Below are 12,397 nucleotides of genomic sequence, written 5' to 3' on the forward strand. Positions count from 1 at the left end.
ACAACGTTTGAATATTTCTCACAAAAACATGTCCGATCCAACTCGGACTTGTGAGTCAGAGCCAGCTTCTGACCTAAAACACATGAATATCATAGCATCCCTAAGATGGCATGAATTTACCAGCATATGTTAGGAAAATGACTCTCTCTCTCTCTCCGGCCCACACACGTGTGTAAGTGCATCCATGTAGAGGTGCCTGGATCAAGATACTAATCCAATAGACTAATATCTAGAATTAGACAAATCTCAAGGAGCATGTCCAGGGAACAAAATGGCAGCTTCTAAAAATTCCTTTCCTCATGTCTGTGCACTCTTACTGAGCTATGAAAAAGCAACCATGGCCCATTGCTACATTCTTTCTTAACCCTTGATATAACCCTAAAGACTTAAGTAGCTTCCTCGTAAGGATTGAATCTCTACTATTATTGATAGTTTTCAAGGGTCATTATCCCACTCCTAGGGCATATGTTTCACACCATCTCTCTCTCTCTCCAACTATCTATCTTCTTTTGTTTTGAAACTGTTTCTCTCTATTTTCTGGGTATCTTGTATAGATACTAGAGTATTTAGCATAGATCTTCAAAAGATCCAAGAAGTTGGTGAAGACCACTAATCCTTATATTTTACAATAAATTTTAGATCTCCCATCTGGCAAGAGGTCCAAGATCCTCTGAACCTCTTTTTTATCAAATCTAGGATAGGTAGCCGCACTTAAAAAATAACCACCATTTCCTACTTGTGTATCTTTTGGTTCATCTATAGAGAGAGAGACTGTACCATGCTAACTGCAGAACAAATAAAAATCACACGCACACAAAACTACTATCCTACACCAAAGAGCAAACAAACCCATACACACACAGAGGGATGGTAAGGTTTGCATGGATGGCCTAGTAGATCATGTTGGTTTAATTCTCTCTCTCTCTGGAGCAAGAGATCAGAAAGAGAAAAATGGCACAAAGTATGGTTTGCATGAATGTTTTAGCATCTCTCTAGAGCAATAGATACATATAGAGAGAAATGACAGACACACAAAGTCTGACTTGCATGGATGTTTGAGAATCATGATATTAAGTTCCCCTCTCTATACATCCATACATACATTTATAAAAACCACTCTCTATATGCATGTATTTAGAGAGAGAACCTTCGTATTGGTTGAGTCTAGTCTGTTCCGGGTTCTGATTCCCGGCGTACTGAACTTGGCATAAAGCCAAGTAGGAAAAACACAACCCGAGGAGTTTAGGAGAGAGAGACATAGAGAGAGAAGAGAGAGAGACAAGCATAGAATTAAGAAATCAATGGGACGTGTGAGAGTGTCCTAGGCCAGGTGCAACAAAGACTAGTGGATCACTTTGTTCCAGAGCTGCAATGCCAACAAGCTGGCTAACAATGAAAGGAATCGAGAAGCATCGTGTAGGCTTCATGCTTGGTCATGGTGGGCTTTTGCTACCTAAACAATTAGGCAACCCTAATTTTTATAAGCCCAGTTGACTAAATGGCTGCCTGGTCTGGGCAAAATTATCCTCCAATCTTCTATTCTTATCTCAACTACCTCCTCCACAGTGCCCCATTAACAACCACTAACTAAATGAGAGAGAAACTCATATTTTCTCTCTCTAGAGCTAACCCATGATAACTACATCTCTCTAGAGGCAACCCATGATATCTATATAACACTTACTCTCATGCTTCTTTAATGGGTATATGGAAGCCTCTTTTTGTGCTTCCTCCATGCACCAGGCCTAAAACACCCCCCACTCAGCTCTCTCTCCCTCTCTCTAGTTATCTCTCTTTCTATAAGCTCTCTCTCTAGCTGTTTCCCATCACAGCTTGAAATCACTCTCTCTCTCTCTCTCATCACCAGGCCTAAAGGCTCTGACTCTTTTTCTGCATCCCTATCACATTCTTGTATTTAATAAAGAAATGTGGCCTCTTTCCCTTTGCATTGCCACCCTGGTTGCCATATGGGTCACTTATTGGGTTTACAGATGGAGAAACCCAAAATGCAATGGGAAACTACCACCAGGTTCAATGGGTTTTCCCCTCATTGGAGAGACCCTCCAATTCTTCTCTCCTAACACTACCTCAGATATCCCCCCATTCATCAGGCAAAGAATGAATAGGTAAATGCTAAACAGGACAGAAAGCTATCACTTTGACTTTCTCTCTCTAGAACCACCTTTATCAAAGACTTTGTAGTAATTTCTCTCTCTAGAACCTCTACTTTTGTCTCAGTTCTCTCTCTCTAAAGCGTTCTTTACTCATGTACTTACATTTGTAGTACCTTTCACAGGTATGGCCCAGTATTCAGGACCAGCTTGGTGAGTAGGCCTGTAATAGTCTCTACAGACCCTGAACTCAACCATTTAATCTTTCAACAAGAAGGCAAGCTCTTCCAAAGTTGGTATCCAGATACTTTTACAGAGATATTTGGACGCCAAAATGTGGGATCACTCCATGGATTTATGTACAAGTATCTGAAGAGCTTGGTTTTGAATCTCTTTGGTCCTGAGAGTCTTAAAGAGAAACTCCTGCCTGAACTTGAACTGGCCGCATCGAGAAATCTCCAAACATGGGCAACCCAATCGAGTATCGATTTGAAAGAAGCCACTGCCACTGTAAAAATCCAGAAATCCATGACCTCTCTCTCTCTCTCTCAATATTTGCTGCAATCCTGCTTACTTTATCTAACAAAGTCTTTCTAGCGATTTCTAACATTCTCCTTGTCTCTAAATTCCTTCCTGAACTGTTTTCAGCATGATCATGGACTCTCTCTCTAACTTTTTGTGTGTTTGTTGGCTCCTCACAGATGATATTCAATCTGACTGCAAAGAAGTTGATCAGTTATGATCCAACCAAGTCATCAGAGAACCTGCAGAAAAACTTCGTAGCATTTGTTGATGGCCTGATTTCATTTCCTCTAAACATTCCTGGCACTTCCTATCACAAATGTTTACAGGTATTGATCTAGAGAGAGAAAGAAGAGAGCTCTAGCATCTGGGATCACCAGTCGGTTATTTGGGCAATTACATAGGATGGTAACTCTAGTTTTCTGGGTTTCAACAGGGTCGACAAAAAGCAATGAAAATGTTAAAGAAAATGCTAGAGGAGAGACGTCGAGAACCAGAGAAAGCCCATGGAGACTTCTTTGATTATGTACTGGGAGAATTGAAGAAGGAAAGGTCCGTTCTAACAGAAGAGATTGCCTTGGACTTGATGTTCGTTCTGCTATTTGCAAGCTTTGAGACAACATCCTTGGCCTTGACATTGGCTGTAAAGTTCCTCTCAGATCACCCAAAAGTACTAGAAGAATTAACGGTGAGTAATTAGAATTTTAGAGTTCATATAGGCCTAAAACTTTTCACCCCATATATTTCTGTTTTCTCTATCCAAACATTACCTGATTTGTAAAGAAAATAACCATTGACCAGAAAGAGCATGAGGCAATTCGTCGTAACAGGGAGAACCAATGTTCTGGGCTGACCTGGAAAGAGTACAAATCCATGATCTTTACCTCACAGGTGAGCCAAACTATAGCTTTCTCCAATTTGTTTTTGTAGATGGCCAAATTTGTTTTTGTAGATGGCCATTGGGGTATTCCACACCAGTCAGAGAAAACAAGTACTCGAGCTGGGATTCGCTAGGGTCCCGAGCCTGAGTGGGTCAGGTCTAGCAGACTCGGCCAAATTTGTACTCAGACAGGTCCAAACAAAACAAATAATAAAATATCGGGAACCAATGATTGATTGGTCAGGCGAGCCAACTCGGACAGTAACTTGGACTTACCATCCTGGCGAGCTGGAGTATGCTTGAGTTGGGCGGTCCAACTATCTTAAAAAGAAAAAAATAAAAATAAAAAAAAATTATAAAATTTTTGAGTTGGGTCTAGGTCCCGCTAGACCCTGACCCAATTGGAACCAACCCAAAAATAAAAAAATATAAATTTAAATATATTCAAATATCATGTTAAATATATACATTATTATTTAAATATTATAAGTACAAATATATGATTATATTTATTTAAATATTATTTAAATAATACACCATTCAGGTCGGGTCCAGGTCAGGTCCACATGGACCCGGACCCGATTAGTGTTCAGGTCCAATATTCGGAGCCTGGACCCAACCCGCTGGGTCCAATTTTTGGACCCATACTCAAACCCGAATTGGGTTCCGCGTCAAGTTTGGGTCCATCGCCACCCCTATTGGCTCGGGCCTGTGCCGAGTATTCGGCCGTGCCGATCTTTTCAACACTGTTGGGAACTGGCCAAACTTGTCCAACCAGTTCCCATAGTTTGGTTCCAAACTCAGTAGCCTGTGCCATTATGAGAAACTCATGTGTGTCTGACTCGAAGAGTCCAACTCAGACTCACTGCGACAATGCTCCACACTCTAGTGCACACATAGGGAACACACGTATGAGGGGCAAGTAGTTGGGTAAACTACAGTATAACTGACTGCGTCATGTATGGGAATCACAGGTCATCAATGAGACAGTGAGGCTGGCTAATATAGTACCAGGGATATTCAGAAAGGCGTTGAAGGAAATTGAGTTTAAAGGTATGTCTGAATCGCAACGTGGGTACCAATAAAACCCTAGCCTAATGACGATTGCCCCATAAAAAAGAGCAGCCAACTGTGAACTATGTAGTGCTAAAGCAATATATGATTATTGATGCTATATAATAATTGGAGAATTCCCACTAACCAAAAATATATTGAAATTCCAAACAGGACATACTATTCCAGCAGGCTGGGCAGTTATGGCCTGTCCTCCAGCTGTACACTTGAATCCTTCAATGTACCCAAATCCTCTTGCCTTTAATCCATGGAGATGGGGGGTGGGTGTTATTAAAGCTGGATTTGTGGTATCAAAATTTTCTTTCTTCTTTTACTTTGTCATGGATTAAGACTTTATAGGTTTTCTTACACAGGGTGTGGAATCAAATGGTGGGTCAAAGAATTTCATGGCATTTGGTGGTGGGTTGAGGTTCTGTGTTGGAACGGACTTCACCAAGATACAGATGGCAGTCTTCCTTCATTGTTTGGTCACTAGATACAGGTATTAAACATGTGTTTGTATGTGTGCCACAGAGAGAGAGAGTTTGTCACTAAGTGCTGGCATTAAATATAGGTGTAACTAAAATACGTTTTCTGAATACCTCTGGACCAGGTGGAAGCCAATCAAGGGAGGTGACATAGTCAGGACACCTGGTTTGCAATTTCCAAATGGTTTTCATATTCAGCTAGAGGATAAAGTGTAATGGATGAGAGTCGAATTCATCATAACACCAGCATCATAAGTTCCCTGACCTCTTAGTACAAGTGGTCCAGAACCATTCACAACAGAGGCTCCCTATTAGGAGCCTATGTTCTGAGAGTGCTTCAAGAAATAGACAGGAAATGAGGAATAGGATACTGCTCCAAGATTTCAAGAAATTCATCATCGGTTGAGACTGATTCCATAGGAAAGTTTTTGCAACAGAAATCACAAAGGACTGCACTTATATCAAATTCGAAAATTGCAAAAGGAAAATAAAACTGTATAGCATTATATCTACCACAACATAGATTTTGGTTCTGATTTCAGTGATTTTGTAAATGTTTCAATAAATACCTGAACATAATAGGTGTATTTGTTGACAGTTCCATGACATGTTAGCAAAGATGCATGAATAAAAATCGTGGCACACTATTTTGTACTGGGGAGTGTCACGGCTATCGAGAGTTCTTACCTTCATTTGCATTTTCAAGGGTGGATCTTGAGATGCTGATCATTGTGTTCTTTGTGCCCACGCTTGTGCTTCAAATGTTTCTCTGGAGTTTCTTGATTTCTCCGAATTTTCTGAGGCTGTCTCCCAAACTGTGTACCCTTGATAACTTCTCTCTTCGCATAGTGCATCTGATATTCTGGTTTTTTCTCTGTCATGGTTCCTCCTTTCCCTTGCCTATGGTGGCCTTCACTAGCATCTATCCTCAAGCCATGTTTTCGCAACCTTTCAGGCAATACCCTCTCTCTCTCATGCTTGTAGCTACTTCCATGAGCATGATCTCGATGATCATCATGCATATGATAATGATTATGATCGTTCAAATGATCAGGATACCAATATTTAGCATGCTCAGGGTGATTAGAATAATTGTGTTTATGCTTGTGATACTGCTTATTTCTATTCTGAACATGATGATGTCTCCCTTTATGCGTCTGATGTCGATAGTAATTATCCTTCTTGTGGCCATGCCTGTGATATCGGCTAACTTCTTTTCCATTTCTTGGATAGATTCCACTCTTGCGCTTCAGTGCTCTGACAATATCATCCCACCAATCATAAAAGGGATCAAAAAATCCTTTTTGATGTAATAACCAAATGAGAACGACCACTGCAATGCAAAAATGATGTTGCCATGTCACAATCAATTGAATTTCCTCAAGAACAATTAGCATGTATGGAATAAGGGGGCATTACCTATAGGGAAGATTGCGAGAAGCAAACCAAACAGCACAACCCAACTAGCACAAATATATTGAATGTGGCAAGCAATGTCAAAAAACTCTGAGCAATTTTTCCTGCTCAGAAAACACGAATATAATCAAGTTAGCAAATGCAAGCTCCAGTTCTCCGCTAGGAAGAAGAAAAATTGCTGAGTCATGATGGATAGCCTAACACAGAAGCCTTGTATTGCCAGATTGCAAGGAATGTGGTACAGGTTCATCCAAGGGCCAGGTAATAGCCCGTAGACAGTCCGATTAAGGTGCTTACAAATCTATGATAGTAACAGCAACATGAGACCACATTTACACCTAGAGTGAGAGAACTTGCATTATAATAATTAGCCGGAAGACATCCTTTACAACAAAATACAGAGGGGTGCAACTAAGAGTCTTCCTAATCAACCAACCAATAACCAAAAATCTAAAAAACCAAAAAAAATCAGTCTCTCTTACGCCCTAGAGTAAAATCACCTGCTGCATGCAAGTACGATATAGAGATTTCTCCCCTCTGCCCTCTCTCTCTCTCTCTCTCCCCCCCCCCCCCTGCATCGCACACAACTTTTCTGTTAATAGAAAAAACATAAAGAAGCTTCCTTTCAGTACTATATACCTGCATAATCTACCAGTGAAGAAATCTTTCAATCCATTCCACATGGTGTTCCATATGCTTCTCATACCTCCAAAGAGAGTACTTCCATCAGTTGATGAATTGGTCGATTCAATTTCCTACCAAAATATCAATCTCCAACTTCATGAGTTTCATAATGCAAGTGTGAAAGTGAAAATCTTCCATTGATTTATGACAACCAAACAAGTTTTATTAAAGCAACTTAAAAAGTGATAATTAATAGACTATTTTATCACATGTGATTCTTCTGGGAAAGCCTGAACTCCAATGAATGTTCGTGTAAAAGCAATTAATGATGGGGTATTTTCCATTACCACTATTCGGTTATAATATGCTAAGTTATGGATATAAACCCTTATCACGTACAAGCCATGTTAAAGAGACCAAATAGTTAGTGGTTGGACTAGCTCGAATCATTCACCTTACATTTTTCACTTTACTTTTTGGTTAAACGGTCTAAGCATTTGAGACTAGATCAACCACTTTACATTTTGATGGCTCTGATATCTATAAAATTATTTTTAAGAATCAAAAGTTAAGAACATAGACAGGGATTTGGAATTATTCCTATCTCTTGTTGCCTGTAAATTCATTCAGTCAACATACTTTAGAGAAATCTGTGAACACTTTTCAAAAAGAACATACTTTTAGAGAACTATATCTGGGTGAGTTTTTATTTTGGATATTAACAAATAAAAAGTGTGCATTTTGAAATGAATTATGTCCAAGAGGCTAGAGATGGGTTTAATGAGTGAATGCATAACAAGAATCTTGAGAAGTACATGTTGGGATCCCTAAAAGGTCAAATGGTAATTAAGTCACTTTTAAAAATATGTGCCAGCTTTGTGGTTTTTGAAATTATGCTTTCAGTGGTCCCCCTCATTACATTGTTACATTGACCCTCACAAAAACAAGTTGTATATCAGTAAATATAAAATTTAAATTTATGACTAGATTATCAAACTGTAAATCCATACGATAACTGGTTAATCTATACTTTTATTTGTAGACAATCCTCAAGGCCATGAGAAGATTTAGTATCCCTCATGCATGAATCATCTTTCTCTTAAAGCCAAATCACTCTAATGAATTGTAAAAGACGTGAAGTGGGAGACATCCATCTAATTGAGTTACTAGAGAACAAAAAGCTAATAAATTACATCAATGTTTCTCACTACTTGAGTACTAATATTGATGTCCTTGTCAATGTTTCTCACTACTTGAGTGCTAATATTGATGTCCTTGTCAATGGTTGAGTCCTTAATGATTCAGCTTGAAAACTAAAAGTAACTTCTATCAATTATGATAAGAAAAATAGACCATACAAATTAAGGGGCTACATTTAAGGTTCCAGTAAACAAGAAAGAAAGAAACATAAAAGAAAAAAGATTTTGCATGTCCTATGTAGCAAAGAAAATATTGTCTAATGCAAAGTAACATTCTAGGTCGGTTATAATTGTTGAAATCGGTGCTAAGTCCCTCAGCCAGTTTTTGGGTTCTATCATTTATAATACCAAAGCGCACATGCAGTATGTTAGAGCAGCTTCAACGAAAATTTCTATGGTCTGGTATAGCTCATAAAAAAGGGGTTCACCTTGTAAAGTGGAGAAATGTATGTTTACCAATGGAAGAGGGGGGACTTGGAGTTTGTGATATTATTGAATTCAATAATGCAGGCGAACCCTTCTCCTCTATGAAGTTGGCATAGAGGATTCTGGCGAACCCGTCTTCTCTTATAACTTGTTTCTTTAGGCACAGGTACTTCAGAAAGTCTTTTATTTGCGAAGTTGACAGAAAATCCTGCTCCTATGCATGGAAGGGCATTCAAACAAGGTTGTCTCTCTTGCGCCATAATGTTCGCTGGATTATTGGAAATGGCAAGACAATTGATTTTTGGGCAAATCCATGGTTATCAGAGAAATGCAATTTGGAATCTTATGGTTCCCATATTCGGAAGGACATGGGAAGTTTTGCCAAGCCTAGGGTCGCAGACTACTTAAATGGTTCTCTACAATCTTGGTATTAGCCCACCCCCACATCCGGCCCTACACTTAGAACCTCCAATTCCTCTAAAACCCCAAACTGATTTTCTAGTGTAGATTCACTCTTCAAATGGAATGTTTTCTGTTAAATAGGCATGGGATTTCATCCGTCATAAGGATTCTTCTCAGTTGATCTTCAGAGCATTATGGTCATCTAAGGGCTAAATGGTTCTCTTGGCTGAGCCTCCATCGTCATCTTCCTACCTCTTCTCTCATACAATAGAGGGGAATCAAACTGTTGATTTGGGAGGAGCATAACCAACGTATGTTTCAAGGGAGAACACTCACTCATGAGAAGTTGATTCGAAGGATTGCTTGTCATGCTCGTGATCTGGCGAATGCTAAGGCATGGACTTACCATATCTTAGAAAAGGCAGTTACTGAGAACTTATGTCTTACATGGCAGCATCAAAGGAGCAAGCAACCCATAACAGTGGCATGAGCTTTTACACAGTCATATCATTTTAAGTTAAATGTTGATGGGTCTTCTATTCAGAATCCAGGTCGAGCTGGTTGTGGAGGCGTCATCAGACAGGATGATGGGTCTTGCTGCTTTTTCAGTTCCTTTTGGAATTGATTCCAATAATTATGCATAATTTCGAGGCTTACAAGGGTGTTGATTTAGCCTTTCAAATGGATCGCTTTCCCCTATAAATTGAGAGTGATTCTTCTTTACTTGTCCAGGTCATTCAGGGCAGGTGTAAAGCTCCTTGGGCTCTTCATACCATAGCTGCTAACTGCAAGTTTAAACTTGAGAATCAACCATCGTCCATTTGCCATGATTATCGTGAGGCTAATGGTGGTCGATGTTCTTGCTAAAAAGGCTATAGTTTTTACGGAGGCCACTATTTGACGCTCCAGGCCCCCCGATTTTCTTAACCTTCCTTTATTTCCTGATGTGGCGCAATTACTCTATTGTAGGGTTGTAAAAATAGTATGGTGTAATTTTTCCTACCTTTTATTAATGAAAACGAGTAGAGGGCCTTCTCCCTCATTAATTTACCCAAAAAAAAAAGTAACATTGTTTACAAAAGCACAGCTTTACACCACTTGTGTGTACTATGCAAAACACTCAAAGAGGAAACAAGGAGGAGATAGGCTTTATAATTTGCATAGCAAGACGGAGTATAAAGTGTAATACACAATCTCACCTTCTACAATATTATAGGATAGACCTACCATATATGATATCATACACCGCACTTACTATCTATGGTATAATACACAAAATATATCTTCAATGATCCCTATACTCCCCCTTAAACTGAGGCTGGTTGAACAACATCAGTTAGTCAATGAGATAGTCATGTCCAGCCAAAGTCATTACCTAATTAAAAATATATGCAAGTTGTTAATGTGAGGTGAGGTGGGGGTGTGATTTCTCCATCCAAGAAAATTTCACAAATGAAGTGGCAATCAACTTCTATATGATTTGTGTGCTCATGGAACACTAGATTAGAAGCACTACGAATGGTGCTCATGTTATCAGCATATCAAAGCCTAGATGATTGACAAAAAAAATGCAAGTAATGTAAGAGAGCTCTCAACCAAGTGAGTTCTTTGCAAGCTGAGGACATGGACTTGTATTTGGCTTCCACTGAGGATTTCGATGCAGTGTGTTGTTTCTTATACTTCTATGATATGAGGGAGACTCTAAGAAATACACCACCTAGTGGTCGAGCGTCAAGTATCTAGGCATCATACTCAGTCAGCATCGGTATAGGCTTGCAACTTGAGAGAAGAATTAGAATAGAAAAACAGTCTTTTGTGGCATGTACCTCATAGATACCAAATGATACGATGCACAACTCAGAGGTGGATATGAGGAGCATCTACAACAAATCGGCTACTACCCTACATGTGATATAGCAGGACGAGTCACGGTGAGGTAAAGTAGCTTGCCAACAAATTGTTTGTAAAGAGTGGGATCTGGAAGTTTGCCCCCATCATCCTTTCTAAATTTTTATGTTCGCCTCCATTGGTGTATCAACCCATTTATCATCGTCTAGGTTGGCCAATTTGATCAAATATTTAGTATATTGGTTTTTATGAACCATATATCCATTAGGAAGGTAAAGAATCGCTAGGCCAAGAAAGTAAGTCAAACTTTTGTGCAACTACCACTTTCAATCATTGTTTATTGGTATGTTTGTCACCTGTGATAAGGATATTATCAACATATAGGAGAAGAATTATTATCGCTGAGGCAAAATGTTGGATAAATGGCAGATAGTTGTGAGAGCTTTATATACATCCAACACCCAAAATGACATGTCATAATTGTCAAATCTATGCTCTTGGAGCTTGTTTTATGCCATATAAGGATTTCTTCAAATGACAAACCATAGGCTTGTCATGATCATACACATAGGAGGAGGTCGCCTATACACTATTTCTTTTAAATGTCCATGACGAAACCATTCTTCACAACCATTTGAGAGATAGTCCATTAGCGAATAGCTTAGATGGCAATTATTGTAAGCATTGTGGTCATTTAGCCACCAGAGCAAATGTCTTTCAATGTCTATGCCATACTCCTGCTTGTAGCCTTGAGTAACTAGTTGTGCTTTATATTGCTCAATCTCTCCATCAGATCAAATCTTCATAAAGAAAACCCATTAACTTCCAATGATAAAAGTGTCGGCAATGCAAGGCACAAGATCCCACGTATCATTCTCCAACAAGGCACTTATCTCAGCATCCATGGCCTCCTTTCAATATGGTATGGTAGAGGCTTGTTGATAATTGGAAGTAATATCAACTGAATCAAGGGGGGCAAGCCATAATCTAAGATGTAAACAAAGATCTAGGTGGTTGAAAGGAATATCAATGGTATCAATAGAAGTACACAAAGATCAAGAGTGTAGTGAAAATTCAAAATCATCAGAAGAAAAACCAAATCAGTTTGAAGGATGAGTTATATGTTTGGAAAGTCGTAATTGGGTAGAACTATCAGAAGAAGCAGGGTTGGGAGAGATGGAAGAGGGAAGAGAATCACTTACAAGCAAGGAAAATTCTTGCCTTGCTCTGGTTAGGGAGCTAAACGAGACAAGGATTGGTTTTGTTTGCCCCATCGTTGATACACCAAAAGTTGTGGCGATTATGAGTGGAACTGCAAGACACATTAAGTGAATTTGAAAATCAGGTGGAGATGCAAGGGAATCCGAGAAATCTAGTAAGAAAGGAGCGAAGGAGCCTATAGACATAGCTATCGAAGAATAATAACAT

The 12,397-nt window shown here is 39.2% G+C and overlaps 2 protein-coding genes across 16 annotated transcripts in view; one reads left to right on the forward strand and one right to left on the reverse strand.

Annotated features, from left to right (window-relative positions):
* Positions 1-1,572: 1,572 nt before the first annotated feature.
* On the forward strand, positions 1,573-5,708 carry CYP87A2 (cytochrome P450, family 87, subfamily A, polypeptide 2). Of its 3 annotated transcripts, XM_020675829.2 has the most exons (9): positions 1,573-2,126; positions 2,297-2,621; positions 2,813-2,962; positions 3,070-3,321; positions 3,435-3,524; positions 4,488-4,566; positions 4,741-4,847; positions 4,941-5,068; positions 5,180-5,708. In XM_020675829.2, the coding sequence occupies exons 1-9, from the start codon at positions 1,927-1,929 to the stop codon at positions 5,268-5,270; spliced, it is 1,422 nt and encodes a 473-aa protein (XP_020531488.1). In that variant the 5' UTR covers positions 1,573-1,926; the 3' UTR covers positions 5,271-5,708. The 3 variants fall into 3 exon arrangements, with proteins under 3 accessions (XP_020531488.1, XP_020531490.1, XP_020531489.1); XM_020675831.2 differs by lacking the exon at positions 4,741-4,847; XM_020675830.2 differs by lacking the exons at positions 4,488-4,566; positions 4,741-4,847.
* HAP2 (hapless 2) overlaps positions 5,516-12,397 on the reverse strand; it is a 40,760-nt gene continuing 33,878 nt past the window's right edge. For 11 of the 13 annotated variants that reach the window (XR_016041607.1, XR_016041605.1, XR_016041606.1 and 8 more), the window contains 3 exons: positions 7,110-7,225; positions 6,474-6,574; positions 5,516-6,387 (listed from right to left, as the gene is read on the reverse strand). Coding sequence is in view for 6 of the 13 variants with exons in the window: in XM_088848335.1 (XP_088704461.1) it covers positions 5,756-6,387; positions 6,474-6,574; positions 7,110-7,225 (849 nt within the window). In the remaining 7 variants the exon portion in view is untranslated. The remainder of the gene's footprint in view (positions 6,388-6,473; positions 6,575-7,109; positions 7,226-12,397) is intronic. The other 2 variants (XR_016041608.1, XM_020675828.2) reach the window with 1 other exon arrangement.

Source organism: Amborella trichopoda, chromosome 9, assembly GCF_054954075.1.
Source record: "Amborella trichopoda isolate Santa Cruz 75 chromosome 9, AtrichopodaSantaCruz75HAP2 v2.0, whole genome shotgun sequence".
In the NCBI taxonomy this organism is placed as follows: domain Eukaryota; kingdom Viridiplantae; phylum Streptophyta; class Magnoliopsida; order Amborellales; family Amborellaceae; genus Amborella; species Amborella trichopoda.

Bases quoted from the DNA above. Each gene is read 5' to 3' on its own strand.
- CYP87A2 (XM_020675829.2), top strand. From the start codon at position 1,927: ATGTGGCCTCTTTCCCTTTGCATTGCCACCCTGGTTGCCATATGGGTC. The intron at 2,622-2,812 runs GTAAAAATCCAG...GGCTCCTCACAG, and splicing joins TGAAAGAAGCCACTGCCACT to ATGATATTCAATCTGACTGC. The intron at 5,069-5,179 runs GTATTAAACATG...CCTCTGGACCAG, and splicing joins TGTTTGGTCACTAGATACAG to GTGGAAGCCAATCAAGGGAG.